Source organism: Jatropha curcas, chromosome 7 (assembly GCF_041381405.1).
Source record: "Jatropha curcas cultivar XTBG-Jc1 chromosome 7, XTBG_Jcur_1.0, whole genome shotgun sequence".
Lineage (NCBI taxonomy): Eukaryota > Viridiplantae > Streptophyta > Magnoliopsida > Malpighiales > Euphorbiaceae > Jatropha > Jatropha curcas.
Window position 1 is genome coordinate 1,135,836 of NC_143157.1, and position 22,632 is coordinate 1,158,467.

General features: G+C 32.3%; 1 protein-coding gene and 1 long non-coding RNA gene across 3 annotated transcripts; one reads left to right on the forward strand and one right to left on the reverse strand.

Annotated features, from left to right (window-relative positions):
* Positions 1-10,360: 10,360 nt before the first annotated feature.
* LOC149494525 (uncharacterized) lies at positions 10,361-11,519 on the reverse strand. The gene is made up of 3 exons (XR_016321828.1): positions 11,357-11,519; positions 11,044-11,134; positions 10,361-10,938 (listed from the first exon to the last, which is right to left on the reverse strand). It is a non-coding gene; the product is annotated as an uncharacterized LOC149494525 (long non-coding RNA).
* Positions 11,520-15,624: 4,105 nt separating this feature from the next.
* LOC149494526 (mitochondrial dicarboxylate/tricarboxylate transporter DTC-like) lies at positions 15,625-21,964 on the forward strand. Of its 2 annotated transcripts, XR_016321590.1 has the most exons (6): positions 15,625-15,994; positions 16,424-16,485; positions 16,719-17,074; positions 17,661-17,875; positions 18,004-18,243; positions 21,640-21,964. XR_016321590.1 is itself a non-coding variant. In XM_089723626.1 (5 exons), the coding sequence occupies exons 1-5, from the start codon at positions 15,743-15,745 to the stop codon at positions 18,073-18,075; spliced, it is 957 nt and encodes a 318-aa protein (XP_089579752.1). In that variant the 5' UTR covers positions 15,625-15,742; the 3' UTR covers positions 18,076-18,414. The 2 variants fall into 2 exon arrangements, 1 of the variants encoding a protein (XP_089579752.1); XM_089723626.1 differs by lacking the exon at positions 21,640-21,964 and having other exon boundaries at positions 18,004-18,414.
* The last annotated feature ends 668 nt before the right edge of the window (positions 21,965-22,632 follow it).

Below are 22,632 nucleotides of genomic sequence, written 5' to 3' on the forward strand. Positions count from 1 at the left end.
ACCTAATCGAACTCTGGACAGAAACTATAATTCATAATAAAAAATAAATACAAGATATTTATTGATAAAATTAAAAGATTGACCAAATTAAAGAAAAAGAAACTCAAAAGTTCATGCCTTTTTTGGTGATTGAGCCTTTGATTTTGAACTGATCGGGTGTAACAACAATCAATATTCTAAATTGAGGTATAATTATTTGAATTTATAAAACAAAATAAAATTGCAAAACGATGCAAAGTTGGTTATTTCTAAATAGCTACATTCTTACCACTAAATTAAGAAATCAATTGTTAGAAAATATAGGTTTGATAATTAATTTGATATTTTTTAAAAAATAATAATAATAATAATAATTTGTTTATACATATAACTAGTGTTAAAATCCGCGAACGAGACAATATTAAAAGATAAAATAATCTTGGCTACTCATCATTCCAAAATAATAAAATTATATAATAAAATGATCCCGAAATGCATTACAAAATTATACCTCATTAAAATATATTGAAAAAATTGTAATGCTAATATATGCATTTTTAAGTATCTTGTGAAGCCTTCCACTAAAATATATAGTAACAAAAGTCATGGATGATATAATATATCAAACAATAATATTTAGGACCCAATATATATATATATATATATATATATATATATATATATATATATAACTCATCCATATTCTTTCTTTATTTCTTGGTGTGTTAATATTTGCTCTATACTCGTATGTACCTGTAATATTTTTATACCAATAATATTTATACCATTTACTGTAACTTTTTTTTTGGAGATTGTGGAAACTCCCATCAATATTCCTCGTGGAGAAGACTAATCTAAAAAAACAAATATACGTCATTATTGATGTAGTAAAATTAATAAATTCTATTAACGTTATACATTCAATATATCTCTGCTTTCAATGTCAAAAAAAAAATATATATATCTCTGCTTTCATTTTCTTTTCTTTTCTCTTTTTTGGGTTCAGATTCTTATTTCCACTCTCTTTTGTGTCACATTTTTTTACTTGAGTTGAGAGTCATAATGGAGATTTGCTGTTGTCAAGCAGTTGTCCTTGTAAGACAAAATGATTTTAAAAATATACAAGAAAATAAAAAAATTCTAATGATGACCTATTTAAAAAATAACAAAAATTCTGTTTCTCAATGAATTAAGATATATAATGCAGGAGTTGGAGTTGACATATAATGGATTCGACTCAAGTTAACCACTTTTTTACCCCCTTAAGTCGGTACCACAAAAAATTACTTATCTATTAAAAGGAAATTCAATCCAGTTCATTAACATAACAAAACAAACTTTATTTACGAATGAACGGAAGAAAGAAAAGAAATGACTGGAACCTGCCATAATCGCGCCGCACACACCTTTAGATTCAAATCTATTTTTGTTTGCTTCAACTCATTGATAAAATCAATTTGTGAAGACATGATCGAAAACAACTAGATTTCTGCAATTAATTAAAGAAGAGGGAATTAAATCTAATGGTAAAAATAGTTTCTGTATTAATACAGATTTTCAAAATCTGTATGGCAGTTTCATCCGTATTTTAATTTAAATTTAATTTAATAACATTATTTTCATGAAATGTAACTAATAAATATTATCTTGATGGGAATACAACTAATGGATATAACTAATTATCCGATAGATATAACCACACATTATCTGATAGATATAGCCATGACTAGATATTTTCAACCGACCACATGATCGAGAGACGTTTGCAGTAGTCGCACAACTGCCAGTTTTTTATCGTTCGAGAATATAAAACAATTGCTCTCCTTATTACACTCGACAAATTGTCATACTTACACTCGGCAAATTATCATACTTACACTTGGCTTTTATATAATGCAAATTACTCTGCTTTTATATATTATATAAATATAGATGATATGCAAGCTTTCTTGCATGGTTGCCCTTCATTGAATTATCCTAGCAATAGAAAGAGAATATGAATAATTCGAAAGCATGTGAAACTGAAACTCGCATGTGCATCTCACATGTTCTCTTTTAGGTTTGTTTCTCTTTCTCAAACAGAAAAAACAAACACAAAAACACACAATAATGAATGACACATGAACCATGCAAGGAGTAAAATAAATAAGCTGAATTCAAATTCCAACATGCAAACGAATATATTTTTCTTAAAAAAAAATAGAGTGAATATTTGATTAGTTTTTTTGGACACAAGGGAAGGGGATCAAACCCCAAAAGAAATACCCAAACTAACTTAGGCCAAACCTACAACCCGTGGCCAAGCCACGCCTAGTAGGTCCCATAGGAGAATATCAAGAACTTCCATAGGGGGATCCTGTAACACGCGGTGACCCACAGTGCCAAAAACAGCAAAGTTTGCTAGCGCATCTGCAACCTGATTAGCTTCCCTGAAGCAGTGCTTAATAACCACTAACCAAGAACGATTAAGGAGATGCTAAATACATAGTAACACATTAGTAAATCGAAGATGAACGTCAACCGTGCTAGAAATCAGCTGCTTAGAAACTAGAGAATCCATCTCAACCTCTAACTTCCTAAAACCCATATCCCATGGAAGATTCAAACCAAACCATAAGGCTTGTAACTCTGCCTCTATGGATGAACAAATTCCTAAACGTACAGTATAAGCAATAATCCACCGATCGCAATGGTCTCTAATCAAACCTCCCCCACCACTGCGACCTGGGTTTCCCTTCGAAGCACCATCGGAGTTCAGCTTCATCCAGCCACCCTGTGGATTAGACCACGAGACTAGAACCACTCTTTTGCCCCTCCCTTGATCCTGGGATAAAAATGTAGGTGTGACATCCTATTGAATCTAGTCGTTGCATAGAGTCGAGTCAAGTCGGGCTGAACCAGAACCCGGTTTGAGCCATTAGAAAATAGGTTAGCAACGTACAAAATGAGATAGTAGCATGACAGGACATAGGTTCAACCAGATTGTAGCGTCTTGCCTCGGTTCATTCGGGTTAACGGGTGGATCGGGAAGGGATGTTACAGTAGGTCCAGACCCTTGCATAATTGTGCAAATAATATCTTAGCATATGGCATCTAGCTTCAAGACTATAGACTTGAGCCCTGAAAATATGCTCATTTCTCCAACACCACAAACACCAGAGCATAATATAAAAGAACTGCAAAGAGGAGAGGTTATAAGCCCAAGCACAATTTAGTAAATATAATGAAACCAATCTGCAGAATTCCAAGTACGAAAAAGGTTCAACGAACTCTGGTCCAAAACCTCAGTCCACACCTCAAGCATACAGCTGCAATCCCAAAACACATGTTCTAAAGACTCAACCGGCTTCACACAATAACTACAGTAGCTATTTTGAGTAAATCTTCTTCTACCACATTCTTTATTGGTCATGAGCTTCCCATACTGCAAAAGCCAAGCAAAGCAATGAACCTGTTAAGGGACCTTAACCTTCCATATCTTCTTCTACAAAGTGGCTAGAGGAGCATCAAACACCCCTTTAGCTAGCAAATAAGCAGCCTTCATAGTAAAGCTTCCAATAGAGATGAACCTCCATGCCAACAAGTCTAGGCCTCAAAGTCAGTAATAAGAGAGATAGCTTCCATTTTTAAATAGATTTCCTTCGGCAGCCACTACTGGAACAACTCCCAATGCCATCCATTATCCTAGAAAAAAGCCATAGGCTGATTCTCTAACTCCAAGGGGAGAGGCACTAACAACAAGTCTTGCGAAGGGCAGTGTCCAATCCAAACATCACCCCAAATCAGTAAGCATGCCATTACAAACGTTAGAAAAAATAAGTCGACGAAGAAGGTAAGAAGATTTCACCATGCCCCTCCAAATTATGGAAGCATTAGACCGATTGATGAGCACACCCAAACCAGTTCTCCCCTTTGAATACTTCCCTTTCATAATGTTAATCCATAAAGCTCTATCCCCTGTGAGAAAGCGCCAACCAAGCTTCGCCAAGAAAGAATCATTCATTTCCCGACAAGAGCACACTCCCAAACCCCCTCTATCAGCAGGAAGGCAAACACGATCCCAACTAATGAGATGAACATGCTCCTTCCATTACAGTCCCCCCAAATGAAATTCTGGACCTTTTTATCAAACTCATCACAAACAGCATGAGGCAACTAGGTAGTTTGCATAACATGATTCGGAAGGGCAGTAAGAACCGATTTAGCTAGAGTGATATGACCTACAAAGGACAACAAAGGAATTTTCCAACTAGCTAAGTGCGAATCTAGCATGTTGAACAAACCTTCATATATGGATTTACTGATTCTCCCATTACAAACTGGAACCCCCAAATACAAAGGAATATGATCTGTAGTTATCATACCCTAAACCACACAAATCCCTTGTTGAACCTCTAAAGCAATGTTTGGAGAAAACAGAATAGTGGACTTGGAGGCATTAACACGTTGGCCTGATGATGAACAGAAACTATCCAAACACTCTGTAATTACCATCATTTGGCTAACCGAGGCCTTTATAAAAAGTAATAGATCGTCAGCAAAAAAGAGATGTGAGAGAGTTGGACCACGCCTCGAGATGGAAATAGGATGCCAACTCCTATTTTCAATAGCTTCAGAAATACCATGAGTCAACCATTCCATAGCAAGTACAAAGAGATAAGGAGATATGGGATCCCCTATCGAATCCCCCTCGTAGGCCTGAACCCCTCTAAAATGCAACCATCCCATAAAATCCTCATAATATTTGCATTTAGACATCGAAAAAGCAGCTAACCCCAAGCCTCTGGGAAACCCACCAATGCCCCAGGATGAAATCCTATCGAAGGCAATTGTAGGCTTTTTCAAGATCAATCTTGAGCATTATCCAATGCAGCTGACCCGTACGCCGTTGCATAGAATGGATCACCTCCTGAAAGACAGCAACATTATTATACAGTTGTCTATCGGGAATAAAGTTGCTCTGAGAAGGGGACACAATAAGTAGGAAGCACTAATTTCATCCAATTTGCCAAAACTTTGGTAATAAGCTTAAAGGTAATGTTACAAAGGCTTACAAGCCGAAACTGGGAAATAGTTTCGAGCGAGGCCACCTTTTGGAAGAAAAGTGACAAGAATACCCCCCACACCACCCTGTAACTCACCCCTGTTAAAGAAATCCAACACAAATTTAGTCACCTCTGACCCCACAATACCCATGACTTCTGAAAGAAAGCTGCTTGGAACCTATCCGAACCAGGCACCTTATACGGATCCATCATTCTCAAAGCATTTTTTACCTCCTCCGCACAAAAAGGTTTACTGATTATGTCAAAATCATTCGATAACAAAGAAAGAAACCGGTTGACTATAGTATACGGCACTGCAACCATAACGTCCTCCATATACAAATTTTTATTGAACTTAAAGGCCATAAAGAGAAGAGCATTCTGATCTTCAACCCAATCCCCCTCCACCGATCAGAGATCCACAACCTTATTTGTAGACCCTTTTAAGACTACACAAGCATTAAAATATGCCACATTACGGTCCCCATCCACAATCCAACGTTCTCTAGATTTTTAAAACCATAGAAGTTCCTCCTAATCAAGAACGAGCTCAAGGTCTCTCCGAAATATGCACTTCAAACGCTGCAAACCCCGATGAGGAGAAGAACACATAAGCTCCTGAATCCCTTTTAATCGAGCCATGAGACGGTGTTATTTCTAATGAATATTCCCGAATATAGTCCTGTTCCAGTGATAGAGCTGCCCACTAAGGTTGTTCAGATTAAAATCCAGTGACTGTTGAGAATTCCATTGGGACTTGATAAAATCAGATAACCCCGAATGAGCATACCAAGCGACTTGGAACCGAAAATTAGACAGCCTAACCTGACTCACTGAGAATTAAAATGAACCAAAAAAGGGCAGTTGTCCAAAATAGTTCGTTCAATATGACTAACCGCGACAGACGGAAACAACAACCTCCACTGGATATTTGATAAATCTCGACCTAACCTTGCCGCTTGGAAATTAGCAGTAGAGGGACCCTAAACCAAGTGTATTAGGGACTAGAAAAGCCCAAATCACCCAACTCCAAGCTATTAACCCAATTACGAAACTTCAAGCATTTCGCCAAAACATGGGAGCCCGAACTAGTCGTTTCATGTGAATACATGTAGGAGTTGAAATCCCCTACTAACAGCTATGGTAACCGATTCTAGTTCCCAAAATCAACTAAGGAAGCAAATATACGCTCTCTGTGTTGCTTCTGAGGACTACCATAGATAGCAGTAAAAACCCACTATTGAGATGCAGAATCTTCCACTGAATAATGGATGAATTGGGAGTTTTCGTCTGCAAGATAGAGAGGTTGTCAATACCCATATTCCAGAAGACCCAAACCCCTCCACTAAAACCCACAGCTTCAACTTTGACCTAATTATCAAAACCCAAACTAAAAGAGATGACATCTGCTCTTTGCCCAGAGACCTTAGTCTCCATAAGAACCATAATCAAAGGTTTGAATTGCTGACAATACCCTTTCAAGACTCGTAAACTACGCTTTGATGCGATCCCTTGCACATTCCATATGATGCACGACAAAAAACAATCAGTATAACAAATGCCACCACCACATGAACCAAAGGACAAGCCTTACATAATGGATCTTTGAGATGGAGAACCCACCCTACTTTCATTGCCATCGGTGATTAACATTGTAGTATCCTTTGGACCCGGTGGGTTAGGACTTACCAAGACCACCATATCCCTAAAAGCCGACCGTCCCACACCCAGATCCCTGCCTTACGACATATCGCACACCTCCCTCACTTCAATAGTTCCAACCCCTGCCTTGCTAACAACCATAGTGTGCGCCCCCAATACAGCAGCCATGTTAGGGTTATGGATTTGATTAGGCAGAAAAGAGGACTCACTAGGAGCTTTTAGTCTGAAGTGGCAAAGGGGACTTCTGAGTATTACAAAGATAGTTGATGGGCTTGGGGTGAGAAGTGGATTGATCCACAAGGGGTTTAAGATTGGATTGAGGGGAGTTCTTTTTAATGTGAACCTAAGATGAAGTCATGATTAGGGAAGGCCTAGATGGACTAAGAGACTTTTGTTGGGCTTTCGAATTAGTCTTTTGGGTGGGCTTTAGTTAGCACTTTGGTTGATTCTTAAGAGAAGCGAGCCTAGAGGGCTAGTAAACAGGAATAGGTTCAACAGAGGTATCCTCTGAATAGACTATTTCCTCAATAACATCAGCATATAATGCAAAAAATCGAGAGTTATTATGAGAAGTAGAATCTTGACCTCTGGACTTCTCTCTGTCCCCCATAATCCTCTCCTAAGATTGTGCTCCTTTTATATTCAAAGATCCTGGAACCCTAGCCCCTCTTCTCGCCGTTTTCTTAGCTAGCATCCAGGGGCCGAATGGGTCCACCACCTCCGACGGGACTAAATCTCCTAATTCAATAATCGACATGTCACGCCTGACTCTAACCACTAGAGGAATTGTCCGCTTTGGATCAAACCAAATCCCCCATACAAGATTGGCAAGACCAACACGGTTTTGTCCCATAGGTGCAATGGAAACTTTCGAGGAGGTTACCCATCCGAAGATTTCCGTTAAGCAAGCAAGCTTAACCTTGGAATTCTTCCAACTCTCCAGTCATTCCATTTAAAAGCGCAACTCTCCAATCCTTCTATCAAAAAGCGCCTCTAATGATTAGTTTCCCCCTTTTCGATATATGATTCGATTCATTCATGTGTCCCGCATTCCACTACCCTAACTAGCTTGCCATCCTAGAAGCTAACCAGGAGCTTCGCTCTACCCGCCCTCTTAGGATCGCTTTGCCGGGTCGAGATGTCACAGGCCCACCAGCTTCCGCGTGGTTTGTCCTCGAACAATACATCTACTGGAAGGGGTCCGACTCTGATACCAACTGTCACGCCCAACTCTAATCACCAGAGAAATTGTCCACTTTGGATCAAGCCAAATCCCCCATACAAGACTGGCAAGACCCGCACGGTTTTGTCCGATAAGTGAAATGGGAAACTTCCCCAGAGGTCACCCATTCTAGGATTTCCGTTAAGCGAGCACGCTTAACCCTGGAGTTCTTCCAACTCTCTAGCTATTCCACCAAAAGGCACCTCTAATGATTAGTTTTCCCCTATTTCGATATATGATTCGATTCATTCCTATGTCCCGCATTCCACTACCCTAGCTAGCCTGCCATCCTAGAAGCTAGCCAGTAGCTTCGCTCTACTCGCCCTTTTAGGATCGGTTTGCCGAGTCGAGATGTCACACGACCATCCGTGGTTGTATTCTCATTATCACCATTGGAAACTCCTCCATTACCCTCAGTAACATTAGGTGACACTGGAGCATCATTTGCAGCTGTTGATTCGATTGAGACCTTAGTGGCATTGAGCATGCAGTCCTCCCTCTTGTGGCCATAGCGACCACACTCAAAGCAAATCAAGTGGATACCCTCATACTCTATCTAACATATCCTTCTACATAGACAAAATTTAGAGACGAGAGGCTTAGCCAAGTGAATCTCGACACAAATCGTAGCATGTTTCCCTTTTGAAGCTTCTAATGTAGTGTCATCAACCCTGATTAGAGTCCCTATCCGACGACCCAACTCTAGCAAGAAACTCTTGGCATAATATTCAATAGGCAAATTCGGTATGTGCACCTAGACCATTGCCTTTTCAATCCGAGTATGTTCAGGATCAAAGTTAGGTTGCCATTGCCGAACAATAAGGTAGTGGTCAGCCACCATCCATGGCCCTCCATATAAGACGTGCTCGTAGTGCAATTGATTTGTAAACCTAACCATAAAATACCCATTGGCTAAGTCCATTATATCCACATGGGATTTCAGAGCCCACATTGCCCTATATAATTCAATTCGTAGAACTCAAATCTGTATATTTTTTCATTCCAAATAAAACTTTAGATTTCTAAATGAATTCCATAAAATTTTGTGAAATTCATTTATTACAAACGGGCTATTAATGAATCAAGCTTGAGAAAGTAGTTTTACTTTCATAGTTTTCTCACATTTTATATGCTCCACTTATTATTATTATTATTATTATTATTATTATTATTATTACTATTGTATTTTTCAGAATTTTCTTATATTAGTCTCTCAAAACCATATATTCGAGTTCCCATGACCTGTTTTATTTTTGTATTGTTGCTAATTTTATGTATCTCTTTGTTTTTGTTATCTTACAAGTGTTAGGCGGGCCATATATTCTACTGAGGTCATGAGTTAAATTTCTTTTCGTGAAGTTGGTTGTTTGTTTCTGTTCTGTCACAAATGGACACATTTATGCATTTGTTTTGTTTGTGTGTCTTAATTTTATTAACATGGCTAAAGTACATGAAACTGTTCTCTAGAGACTTCCCATTTCAATTTTACATTTATATTTTCTAGACAGAATCAAGCCTGCCTCTATGCAATTGAGTCCTCATCTCATAATTAGGTAGTAAAAAAAAAGAGTTAAGGATGACAATTTACCCGATCGCTTGGTGTTTCTGATTTAGCAAGTTTAAATAATAAACAGGTTGGAACAGTAAATAAATATATTCAGTTTCAATGACAGGAGTACCCACTATACATTACCCATTTAATTAACATTTTAAAAATATTAAAAATATTTATTTTTTTCAAAAGAAAATTATATATGTACACCTTTCTAATTATAATTAATCCTATACTTATATTTAGTGTTGATATTATAATTTTATTATTGAATATCATGTTGATATTATAATTTTCTTATTGAATATCAAGACGAATTCAAGTAATAAAAATGAATTTTTAAATTGATTCGAATATTTACTTTATAATCAATTTCGCATTTGGATAATTGATTATTGAATTGAGTGAATTGTAATGCTTTTGCTAATTACTATTCTCTCCATTCCACTAAATTTTAATTTTTTTTTTTACTTTTTATTTTGTTACATTTATACGACACTTTTAGAAAATAATATTAATTATTTTATTCCAACTTTACTCTTATCTAGACATTTACAATATATTTTGTTTCAATTAAATAAGCACTAATTATAAGAGGCAAATTAATCAAATTTTTTTTAATTTTTTTCTAAAATTAGGATGATTCAATCATTTTCTTAATTCTCGTGAAAAGTCAAAAACCGACAAATTTAAAGAAAAATAGAGAGTGATGCATTTCAATGGTTGACTTGTTTAAGTAAGCTTAACAGTTGGGCCAGACCAAGAACCAAACATAATCAAGTCTAAATTTGACTCGAACCCATTCCACCTACTAGGCCCAGTAATAATAGCTTAATTAAACATAAATTAAATAATCACAAACAAAATTAAGGAGAACAGGGCTACACACATAGTAAGAGATAGGGAATCAAAGTTAGCAATGCAAAGTTAAAATTTAGCCAAAAAGATACTTGTACACTATTTCTATATACATGCATGCACTCAGGGATACACCCATTTTGAAGTTCATATATCTTAGCGGAATATCAGGGTAGGTAAGTTTTGCCTAAATTCACACCAACAATCAACAACTTGCAACTATTAAAGGGTAAAGACAATCTTTACTCATATTTTGTACCATGTTTTATAATAATGCAAACGAATTAGGTCAACAAATTTTTTAAGGGTGCAAACTCCTGCTATTGCAATTTCCTTCCTACACAAAATTTCCAATTCTGCCAACACAAGTCATAACTTCTTCCAGCTTGAAAACCAAATTTCAGCCAAAACAAAGATTTCGGATTATCTCTGCAAAACTTTTCAATGCAATAAAAAAGGAAGCAATGAGTTCTACCGGATTAAATCATTGACATTTCGAACAGTCACGTTCGGCCATGCATGCAAGAATTGAATTGTAGCAGAGGCACCAATACTCTCTGCTAGGGATAAACATCCATGGCAATATTGAAGGCAGGCTGGCCCCCAAAGTTGATGCAGTTCTGAGAAAAATAATAGTACAATGTGCATATAAGAAAGAGTAGTAAATTTGAAATTATAGCAAACACACAAAAACAGATAAAAGCATGAACAAAATTACCACTCACCTTTTACCTGAAAGAGCTCCATAAGCTGATGAAGTGACAAAACCAGAAATCCCAGAGAAAATCTTCTTGTAGTGAGGCAACACTACTTGTCCTGTAATATATTTCATGTTACACTCGGCACAAGTCAACAAACAACAAAATTAGAGAGTGGACGCTGAGGGACAAGGTACCAGATATAGTTCTAATCCATAGTTTTCAAAATCAAAACAAAGAAAACAAATAAAAGAAGAAATTGGAGCATGATTAAGTATGTATATGCTAAAAGAAAACTCTAAACCCAAAAATAATGAAGTTTAATCATGAAATCACATACTTCACCTAAGTAGTACTTCTCCAAATTCCTTGAAATTAATCACCAAAACCACTTCTCAAACTTTAATCTCTAAGATTAATTACTTAAATCGAGTTTAATGGTGTAAATTTGGTGAGTTTCCCATGTAGAAATTGAAGGAAAAACAAAGAGAAGAAGGAGAGGAAGTTCACGTTGAAGAGAAGAAGGAGAAGAGAAAATGGTTGCTCAAATAATTGAGCAACAAGGGTATTTTAGTCTTTTCTCAATATTGGATGGCTAAGATTAAGTCAAGTCAATGGTAATCTAATCCAATGGCTAAAAATATTCTCCAATTTATTTCCTTCAAAATATTATTTATCTCCGCAAAATTCTCAAATTTAATCCTTAAAAATTATTCCTCTAATTTCCTTAATTAATATCACACCATCTCAAATTTACTCCATACAAATATTGCCTCTAATTTCCTTAATTAATATCACACCTTAATTCACTACTCACTAATTATCTAAAATTCTCCAAAAATATTCATTACTTTCTACCCATAAAAACCATGCATGCATGCTCCAAAAATGTTACATAAAATATAAACCATATATACTAATTTTTCCGGACCAAAATAATACCGACTCTCGAACCGGTGGTACTATTCACTGACTGATAAATGACTATTTCAACACAGGAAAAATAGGGCGTTACATATTTAGAGTTTTAAAAAATGGGTATTTAATGTGTATGTGATTTGAATTTTGAGTAAGGAAAGTATGATTTTATATGATAAGAAATTTCTTATGCCAAATTTCATTATGACTTTAAGAAAGTTTTAAAAGAAAAAGAATTTATGAGAAATTTCCTATATTAAGTAATTATGTTTAAGTTTGAAGTTTTCATGAGTCACTTCAGTTCTAAAATAAGCTTACATGTATGATTTCATATGATAAGAAATTTTCTATATTCAGTAATTATTTTTAAGTATGAATTTTTCATGAGTTACATACGTTCTAAAGTAAGCTTACATTATGAATTTAAGAAGAGTAAAGAATAAGACAAGTTTTATGAGAAGTATTATGAATTAAGAATTAAAACAAGGATTTTGGGCTCTAATATACTTGGTGTGAATTTGATGCAGGATTTGATTTTATTATGTATGATGAACATGCTCGGCATTTGATGCTATTATGATAAGAAGCTATGATCATATGTTAGGCACGTGGTGTCTTATGTTAGGGCAAACGTGCTCTATATGTTATGAATAAGATGGCAACCTAAGGCCATTATGAAAAGGTTGGCGACCTAAGGCCATTATGAAAACCTATCTGCTTCTCTTTCTCCTACGTGTATGCGAGCCCTTGGAAAATATTTGTAAGACAATTAAACGAATGAGATCATATTATTTTAGTAACCCTTACTTTGGAAATTAATGATTATGTTATCAAATGAATTTTCAAAGCATAATATTTCGGTACATTGTTTTAAAAATAAATAGTATATGTATTGGTATAATAAATGTTCAAGTAATGAATTTATGATTTGAAAGAATTAAATTATTTATGTTATTAATTTTAAGTTTATTTGATATTCTAAGTGAAAAACTAAAGTACGTATGGTGATTAAATGTTTAAGTAAAGAATTTTGGTATAAAGAATTAACTTATTTATGTTATTAATTAATAGTTTATCTGATATTTCTTTTGCTATAAATGTAACTGTATGTCGACATTTAATGATTTTATGATTGTAAATAATTTTATGAAATTTATGTTTAAAGTAAGTTGTCATCGCAACTTTGGTAAGTATGTGAATTATGAGCACCACTGAATTTTATACTCAGCGCGTCGATTTTTATCACGCGTAGGTTGAAGATCATGGTTGCTACTTGAATATTAGAAAAATAGTATCAAAGCAAAAGTGACTAATTTGGTAGTAGTAGATTGAGATTTATATAATTATGAATTATGGCATGTATAAGTATTACATTTCAGAGATTGTTATTTGAATTATAACTTAAGCATGTAATTATAAATTATTTTGGCATATATATTCGGAGATAAGCATAAGATTTATAAATGATTGAATATGAAATATTTTAAGATAGTTGGTATGATTAGTTCATTAAGACTTTATATATATTATGAATGCAATTAATTGATGGATATTAAATTCTATTGAGGATTTATACAGTTATGGGAATACAAAGGTGTTGTTGTATTATGATGATTATTTGGAGATGTTGAAAGTTTGGAGTTTAATTGGGAGTGTTTTATATTCACATGTTTGGTGAGCTCAGTTTTTAAAGGGATATTCTTACAGTATTTCTGTAGGATTTTTCCCAATCTATATAAAAAAAAAGAAGATAAAAATGATATGAAAATAATATTGTAAAAAAAAATTGCTCGCTAAACTTGTGAATACTCAATTACTTCTAATTCATAATCTAATTTTATGATTTATATGTTAAGTTAAGACGGTGTCTTTGGCACCGAATGTGGCATCCACTATTGAGTCTCTCGAGACTGGACGGTGGGTGTTATAACTATATTAATAATTTAAATAAATAAACAATCATTTATAATAAATCATAAACATAAAATGAAAAATACTTAGTTTCTTATTTCAATATAATTATTAAATTCTTATTGTCACTTTTGAAAAATACATTAATAGTGTTTATACATTTTTTTTATGTAGGTCATATCATACATGACTTTTACTATTCAGACCTTATCAAAGGCTTCGCAGGATACTTAAGAAGACATAATTTAGCATTGCAACTTTTTAGCATATCTCAATCAGATACAATTTATCATTTTATTATATAATTTGATTGCTTTTGAATGTGTTATAAAAGATTATTTCATCCTTTAATATTGCTCGATACATCCCGTGGACTCTAACACTAGTGTGTGTGTGTGTGTATAAAAGTAGCGTAGTTTACGTTATATAAAAGCCAAGTGTAAGTAGCAAAATTTATCATTTGACATTATTATTTTGGATTATAGAATGACAGATATTAAAATTCTAACACAATTTAGCACAATTGTAAAAATTATAAAAAGAATAGTTGTTTTGTATTTTCAAATAATCTTTTTATCATGATAATATTTATAAGAAAAGATTATCTCTAGCATTTAATATATTAATATAAATTTATTTCTTCTTATAAAACAATTACTAAGTAATCCGCACGCTTAAAAAGTGTTAATAAACAATATATTACTATTAAATAAATAATAAATAATAAATTTTAAAAATATAAATTAGAACGTACAAGATATGGCAATTTTTTAAAAAAGTAGGATATTCGCACGTTTAGGATGCACTACACTAAATAAATAATACATTAATATTTTAAATAAATAAACAATCTTTTATAACAAATTATAAGCATAAAATAAAATAAAAAGTTAATTTTTTATTTCAATGATAAAAAAACGAAATTAAAAAAAAAAACACTTATTTTTTATTGGTAATAAAAAAAAACCTTGGTTGATTAGCTTGGTGTATTGAGTGGTTTTATGTACTAGGAGCTAAGTTGCACAGAAACGGGACACGAGATACAGGAACGTACGTAATACGACAATTTTTTAAAAAATAGGACATTCACATGCTTAAGACAGAATACATTAAATAAGTAATATATTAATATTTCAAATAAATAAATAATTATTTATAATAAATCATTAAAAAATAGAAAAAACTTAATTTTTTATTTCAATATAATTAGTTAAATTCTCAAAATTATTATCACTATTAAAAAATATATTAATAATGTGCATGAATTTTTCTACGTAGGTCATAATATACATTACTTTTGCTATTGTATATCTTGTGAAAGACTTCGCAGAATACTTAAAAAGATATATCTTAGCATTGCAACTTTCTAGCATATCTCAATGATATATAATTTATTATTTTATTATATAATTTTACTATTTTTAAATGATATTATAAAAAATTATTTCATCGTTTAATATTATAAAAAATTTATCATTTTATTATATAATTTTAATATTTTCTCCGCATCGCCCGAGTTCTAATATCAGTAAAAAGGAAAGTGAGAGAAAAGTATGTATATTTTTTTTCTCAAAATTGGCTTTATTCCAGAAAAAATAAGAGATGAAATTCATTTTATTTTATCTTTTTATTTTGCATCCAGACAAAGCGTTAGGGTTCCGCTGAAAAGGAAACAAAATATTTTGGATGAACGATATTGATTGGGGTAATTATACTGAGAACGACAGCGTTTTAAATTGCATATAAATAAAAATGTCAGAATTCACAGGCCAATTTTGCGTATCCGTACTACATTTTCCTGATTTGAACAGAGTTGGTAGTTCACATAATTGGAGTGAATTGTGATTACAAATGGTGAAGAGGGGAATAGGGTTTTGTTGTAGACAAGGAGGAGGAGATGGAAAACGAAAATAATAATATTAATGGTGCTGGATCTTCATCTTCTTCTTCTTCTTTAGGCTCCTTTGGATCACTGAAGCCATTTTTTAAAACAGGTATAGCATCATTTCTCACAGTGTACATACCTGTTGGTTGTTTCTGGTCCATTATATCAAGTGTTAAAGATGAGAAACTTAAGAAGATACTGAATCAAGATGAGCAGCTCAAGAAGATAGTGAATAACCCTGAAAATTTGAGGGCTCGTTTCAAGGTATCTCTCTGTTTTTTTTTTTTTTCCTTCTCTTTAGGTGTCGAGTTTGAAAACCCAAATTTTGCAAGAATTCTATTCTAGTCTGCCAATTCTCTTATTGGAAACTATATCCTTGATGGAATTCAATTCATTCTGAATTTGAATACCCAAATTGTACAAGAGTTCAATTCAAATGAGTTCTAATATGATTTGTCGTTCGTGTTTGTCTAAGTCTCACAAGACTGAAATTTGATGGGGCCTTACAACAGAAAATGTAATTTTAAGCTGTCCATTAGTATTAATTTGAGGCTTAATGGATCTCTTGTCCGTTAAGATGCTCTCCTTACTTTTATATTTTACGTTAAAACAATCTTTAGATAAAATTGTTCATTAACTTTTGGCATTAGGTTTGCTCTTGTGTTTAACAATTAATGAATCTGATATATACAGCACGTGCGAGCAGTTTTGCCAAGTTTCACCGCATTCAACGCTATCACGTTCGGATTATTTGAGTAAGTCTTCTTCTACATGGAGTATATGTGAACATTATGAATTTCTATTCTTATTATAGCCTTATCTGTGAAGATTTCTTTTTTCTTCAACTTGTCAGAAAGGAAAATTGCAGTTTTTCTGGTACTTGTGTATGTGGAGTTTCTTTTGGCTATATATTTTGTTTTCCTAGTGGTATATTCAAATGTGTTCATTGACCTGAAACTTCTGGCTAAGAAAACTTTTGTTTTTCTAGGATTTTGACTAGAAAAGCAATGGCTACCAATGATGGCATCCCACTTAGTTTGTACCAGGAAGTTAGCTGTGGCCTGCTCGCTGAAATAATTGGGCGCTTTGTAACTGCTCCATACATTGTAGCAAAAAATATTATGCGGGCTGATTCGTGTCTACCAGTTGAAAAACGTGTTAATTACAGAAATATTTATCATGCTCTCTGCCAAAATTATACCAAGGGACAGATTTTAGCATCGTGGAGAGGACAAGCAAACATTGGATTTATGTTGTCTAGAACTGCTATGTTTGCATCATATCATCGAAGTCTCGGTTATTTTGAAGATTTCTATGGTTCAGATGGAAGTAAAGCATGTCTTGGTAAGTATTCTTCTTCTTGGTGAAAAACTAGTTTTTTCTTTTCAGGCACCTTAATGGTATCTTGCCACACTGGAAATAAGCACAATTGTGTAAAGTATTTTTCTTCATCCCTTTGAGCAACATTAGTTTAGTATCTAGCGTTTGCATCAAAGAGCAAGAATGGCTTCCATTGGCCATGTAATCAATAAGCCAATCCCTTTAAATCTAAACGAGTTCAGCATGTCACTAGAAAAATTTTTGCTCGCTTAGCACCATGCGACTGATACCAGAGAGAAATTTCAATTTCTTCAAGGCAACATTTGGTTTATATATAGAGTAAATTAATGTTCATTCATTTTTTTGTCTTTGGTTATTCACTTTTGCATTTGATTCACTGTCTGTATTTATTCACTTTTATGTATTTTTACATTTACATTCTGTGATTATATTTAAGACCGTCTGAAGCAGATGATCCTGAATAAAAGTTGAATGCGATATTTTCCTTTGTACCAAATTAGCACTCAAGAAGCAACAGTATCATAATAGCAGTATGCATTAGAAAAATTTAACATTTAGGTTTACATGTTATTGTTTTGCGCTACTTCAGCTGCAGGCGCAGTTTCAGGTTTCTTTCAAACAGTCATCTCCAAACCCACTGCTAATGTTGACATGCGAATGAGAACAATGAAACTAAATTCTGAAGGAAAATACCCATATACAAGCCACATCGACTGTGGCTTGAAAATTCTGAAATCTGAAGGACTATTCGCACTTTATAGAGGATTTCTACAGCCAATTCCTGGTTTCACCTATCACATTATGGTAGTCTCTCTCTCTCTCTCTCTCTCTCTCTCTCTCTCTACATATATATATGCACTCATTGATGTATTTATATTTTATGACATAAAACAACACTATTATTTATTCTTATTGTCTCGGCGTATCTGCAGGCAATGTGGTGGTGGTTAAGAGCAGTACAAGAGTTTGAAGAAAAATTTATTAATGGGCAAGTGAAACGGTGAGGTGTTGGCTTTTGAAACTTAAATAACTTGGTTGGTGTTTTAAGCCTGGGCCCCTTTCTATCTAATTGCTTTTCTTATCCTAACCAGAAATACTACGTAACTGTTTGTTATTGAGTAGGCCTTCAAGATCTGCAAGTTAGTCTTTATATTCCATCTTATGCAGCACTAGTAAGTTATAATTATTTCTCTTTTTTTTTCTCTCTCTTTTTTCTACTTCCTGTTAGCCGGCCCAACTAGTTTATGATTAAGACTAGGATTGCACATCACCCGTTATAATTTGACCCAACCGAACCCAACTTAACTCGGTGGGTTTGAAAATATAATGGATTGGGTTGGACAGATCATCTTTATAATTCACGGGTTGGGTCGGGTCACGGATTCATTAGATAAACCCGTATACCCAACCCGACCCATAAATAAATTATGCATTATTTAGTTAATTTGATTTGATTGCAATTTTGAAAATAAATACTAAATTATTTAAATATTTAGTAGATACTAGTTCTTTTATGACGTGCATTGCACGTTGACCTTTACTCGTTATATACTCATTTAATTTTGTTATTTATATAATATTAAAGTATTAAATTCTTATTTAGATTCAAATAAATACAATGAGTAATTAATATTGCACTTACATATACAATGAATTTTTTTTAACATGTCTTGTATTATAACATCTAATTGAAAAGAAAATGATATTTTTGCTTCTCCCTTTAATAAAAAAATAAAATTTTATTGTTAATTAATTATATAAAATTGCTACAAATTTGCATTTACCAAAATGTAAAATATTCTATAATTTGGCAATGCTAATAAATTAAGGTTTATTCTGTATAGTCGCAATATAAGATATGACTTTGATCTTCACATTAATTATTTTTGTTGGATAAAGTTAAATTGAAATTTTATCAATAGCATATAATATTTTGGACCATATCCTTTTACAAAATCAAAAATTAAATTGCTCAACATGAGAATCAATTCGGAAAGTTATAAATTACAATATTGGTAATGAAATGTACTTTTTCAAGTTTAAAGAAGATACAAATGAGATTAACAAAAACTAGAAAGTCATATATAAAAAATTTTTGAAAAAATATTAAAATTTCAAAGGTCTAATTATCTTTATATCTATTTAAAAATATTTAAAAAAATATATTCAATTAAATCATAGAAAATTAAATAAAATTCTAAAAAGAAAAAAATGAAATATTGAATAAAAAAAGAGCTCTTGAATTTTCTTTTTATTTCATTTTTAATACAGAAAAGCTGAAAATAAAAATGATAGCAAATATAAACATTTATAGCCTATTTTTTCAAAAAGATTTCATTAGACTAAAAAAGGAAAAACTTTCTTTTTTTATATTAGTCAAATACTATATTTCATACTTCCGTTGCTTTTGTTAACTTTAAAAAATTTTAAAATACAATAATATGTAAATTATGCAAATAAGTATACACCATCCTCTTCACAAAAAAATCAAACAAAAATAATATATTTAAAAAATTATTTTACTTTCATTGAAATTAACTAATAAAGTGTTCAATCATATTTTAAAAAATTTAGAACATAATAAATTAGAAGAATTTAAATTCTATTTTCAATAGTTGAATTAAAGTTTTTACCTAAAAAATAATATAACATGAGAACATACGATTAAGAACATAAAAAAACTATTAATTGTAAAAATTATTGGACAAAAATATTATAAAATCAAATAGAGAATATATATATATACATATTTTCTCGAATTAAAAAGTATAAAAAATTCTAAGTAAGAGGATATTCAAAAGGATAAATGAAATCTATTTTCTTCGATTAAAATGTATTAAAAATACAACTATTTTATAATATTTAAAATAAAATTTAATTGGTCATTAATAATATTATTTTAGAACATTTTAAATTTCATTAAGGTATTATCGTAACGTTAATTATCTATTAAGTATAATATTCAAAATAAAATTTAATTGGTCATTAATAAGGTTATTTTAGAATATTTAAAATTTCATTAAAGGCATTACAGATAATCATATTATTCCCCCTTCATTCCCACTGTTATATATAGTATAGATTAAATTTGCTATTGGATTATATTATACTTTAAAACATATTATATAATTATGTTACTAAGTATTTTTAATTTTATTGGTTGTCTTTTTCATTAGGAAATTTAATCATTATTGATTATAACTATGATGATGATAATAATGAGCATGTTAAGAAATTTAATTTTAATATTGTCATTGGAATATATTTGTAGTTTGTGAAAATTATTGTATAATTAAGTTTTTAAGTATATTTAATTTTTTTACTAATCCTCTTAAAGAGTTGTATTTTATTTAAAAATATTCTTATTATTATCATTTATTTGACCCTTAGATTTACGTTTAAACCTAACTCAACCCAACCATTAAGGGTCATACATAAAAAGTATTCCTTTTTTTTTCTTTTCAACTCATTTAGATCTACTCAACCCAATCTGTTTATAACCCACGGGTTGACACATTTAATGGTTGGGTTGGGTTAAAAAAATCATTGACTCGCACGTATAGATTATGTACTTTAAATCAATAAACTCGACTTGATCCGACCCACGTGCAGCCCTAATTAAGAATTAGTTGTTATTATTCTACTTACTGTTGGAGGTATTTTTAGTCCATGTGGATAAACCTCCACCTCTAACAATTTTAAAGTTCCATTTAGTCAGCCATAACATAACTTAATATAATTTAGGATAAAATATAATTGGGTCTTAAATATATCTAAATTTAACACTTAACTCATGCTTTGAGAAATAACTATGATGTCTCTAACTTTTATTTTTACTCACTACAATGTACTTCTGTCTACAAAGCTAACAATTTTTCATTTAAATGTGGGCCTATTTCGTTCAAAACACGTGTATTTTTTAAAAGAAAATGTTAACTTTTTAGTGAAAAGACCTGATAGTGAGTAAAAATAAAAGTTAGATACGTTATAATTATTTCTCAAAAATAAAGGGATTTATGTGTTAATTTGGATATAATTTATGTGTTAATTTGGATATAATTTAAGGATTTAGTTAGTTTATCCTATAATATAATGAAAGGCATTCTAATATAAATGTGATGACATGCAATGGATATTGTGATTTAGCCCAATGCATAAAATTGTTTCTCAACTTTAGGGATTATTTCTTGTGGCATTTTAAAGTTTTGGAGAGACTTACCATGTCAAAGTTGCAATTTTTGTTATAAATAAGCACATGTAAGGCGGGTGGTAGTCTCTAAAAATTATTATTAAAAATTGCAGCCATCAACTCTAAGGTGTAAGTTTGTTGTTAAAAATTATAACTTCAGAGGTATACGAGGGTGGGTCAGGAAAATGGACTCAATTCACCTAACACGCAAACTAAGTAGATTAGAGTTGAGTCTAGATAGATTCATATCATAAACGAGTGATTTGTGTATGATACAAATTTAAACAGGCTATGTCATGGTATGACTCATGAAACCCATCTAATTCGTCTAATCCGTTTAGCTAATGATAAAATAGTAATGTCATATATAATATACTAGTTTGTAGAAACAAAGAAGTTGGAGACTATGCTCATCAAGAGAACACAAAAGTTGGAGAGTTTACTGCACATCATCTACTCAAATTGGAACCTGAAGATTCTGCAACTTATGTTCTGTCAAATACATATGCAATGTCGGAAATGGGATGGTAGGGATTGGACCAAGCAAATAATGAAGAAAGGGATCTGAAGAAAGAGCATGATTGCAGCTGGATTGTGGTTAGGAACTCATCTGTGGAAATCTTAATAAACTCTTCAATTTTGTTAAATTCAATAATTCTTTTAAAATTTAAAACAATCTTAATCCAATACACTTCTTCAGTTCATACATTCTTTGTAGGCGATAAGTTACATCCATTATCGGATAAAAAAATATATGACTTCTTAGCTGATCTGAGTAAACGAGCAATTGAAATTGGTTATGTCCAAGATCGATATAGCCTTTTGAATGATGTAGAGCAGAAGCAGAAGGATCCAACGGCATTTGGTTATCTTGTCGCCTTCATACCGGCTCGAGCCATTTCCGAACATTTCCGTTTTTGAAACATTTCTGAAACGCGGAAACTCTAGTCCCCTAACAATTCTGGGCATAACAGATTTTCAAATTTTGGTCTTTTTATGAATGAGCATTGTCATTGAAGTCTTGCATATATATGCTGAAGCAAATAGAAAATTATAAAAATTTGGCTCTCTTTTTACTTGCTCAATTCTAATTGCATTATTTTCAGTATCTTTTTGTTTCATCAAATTTTAATTGCATTATTTTCAATATTGCCTTCCACTACAAAATATTTGATACTCCATATACTATTTATAAATGCTTACCAGATCGGAAAAAGAAAAGATAAAAAGAAAGAGGAAAAAATTTTTTTTTAACAATAATAGTAATATAAAATTGTATTTCATTTTCATAGATGATTTGTTTTTTATTTATAATATAATATAATTTTTATTCTTTTTCCAGTTTATACATAATTTAATATGACAGCATCCC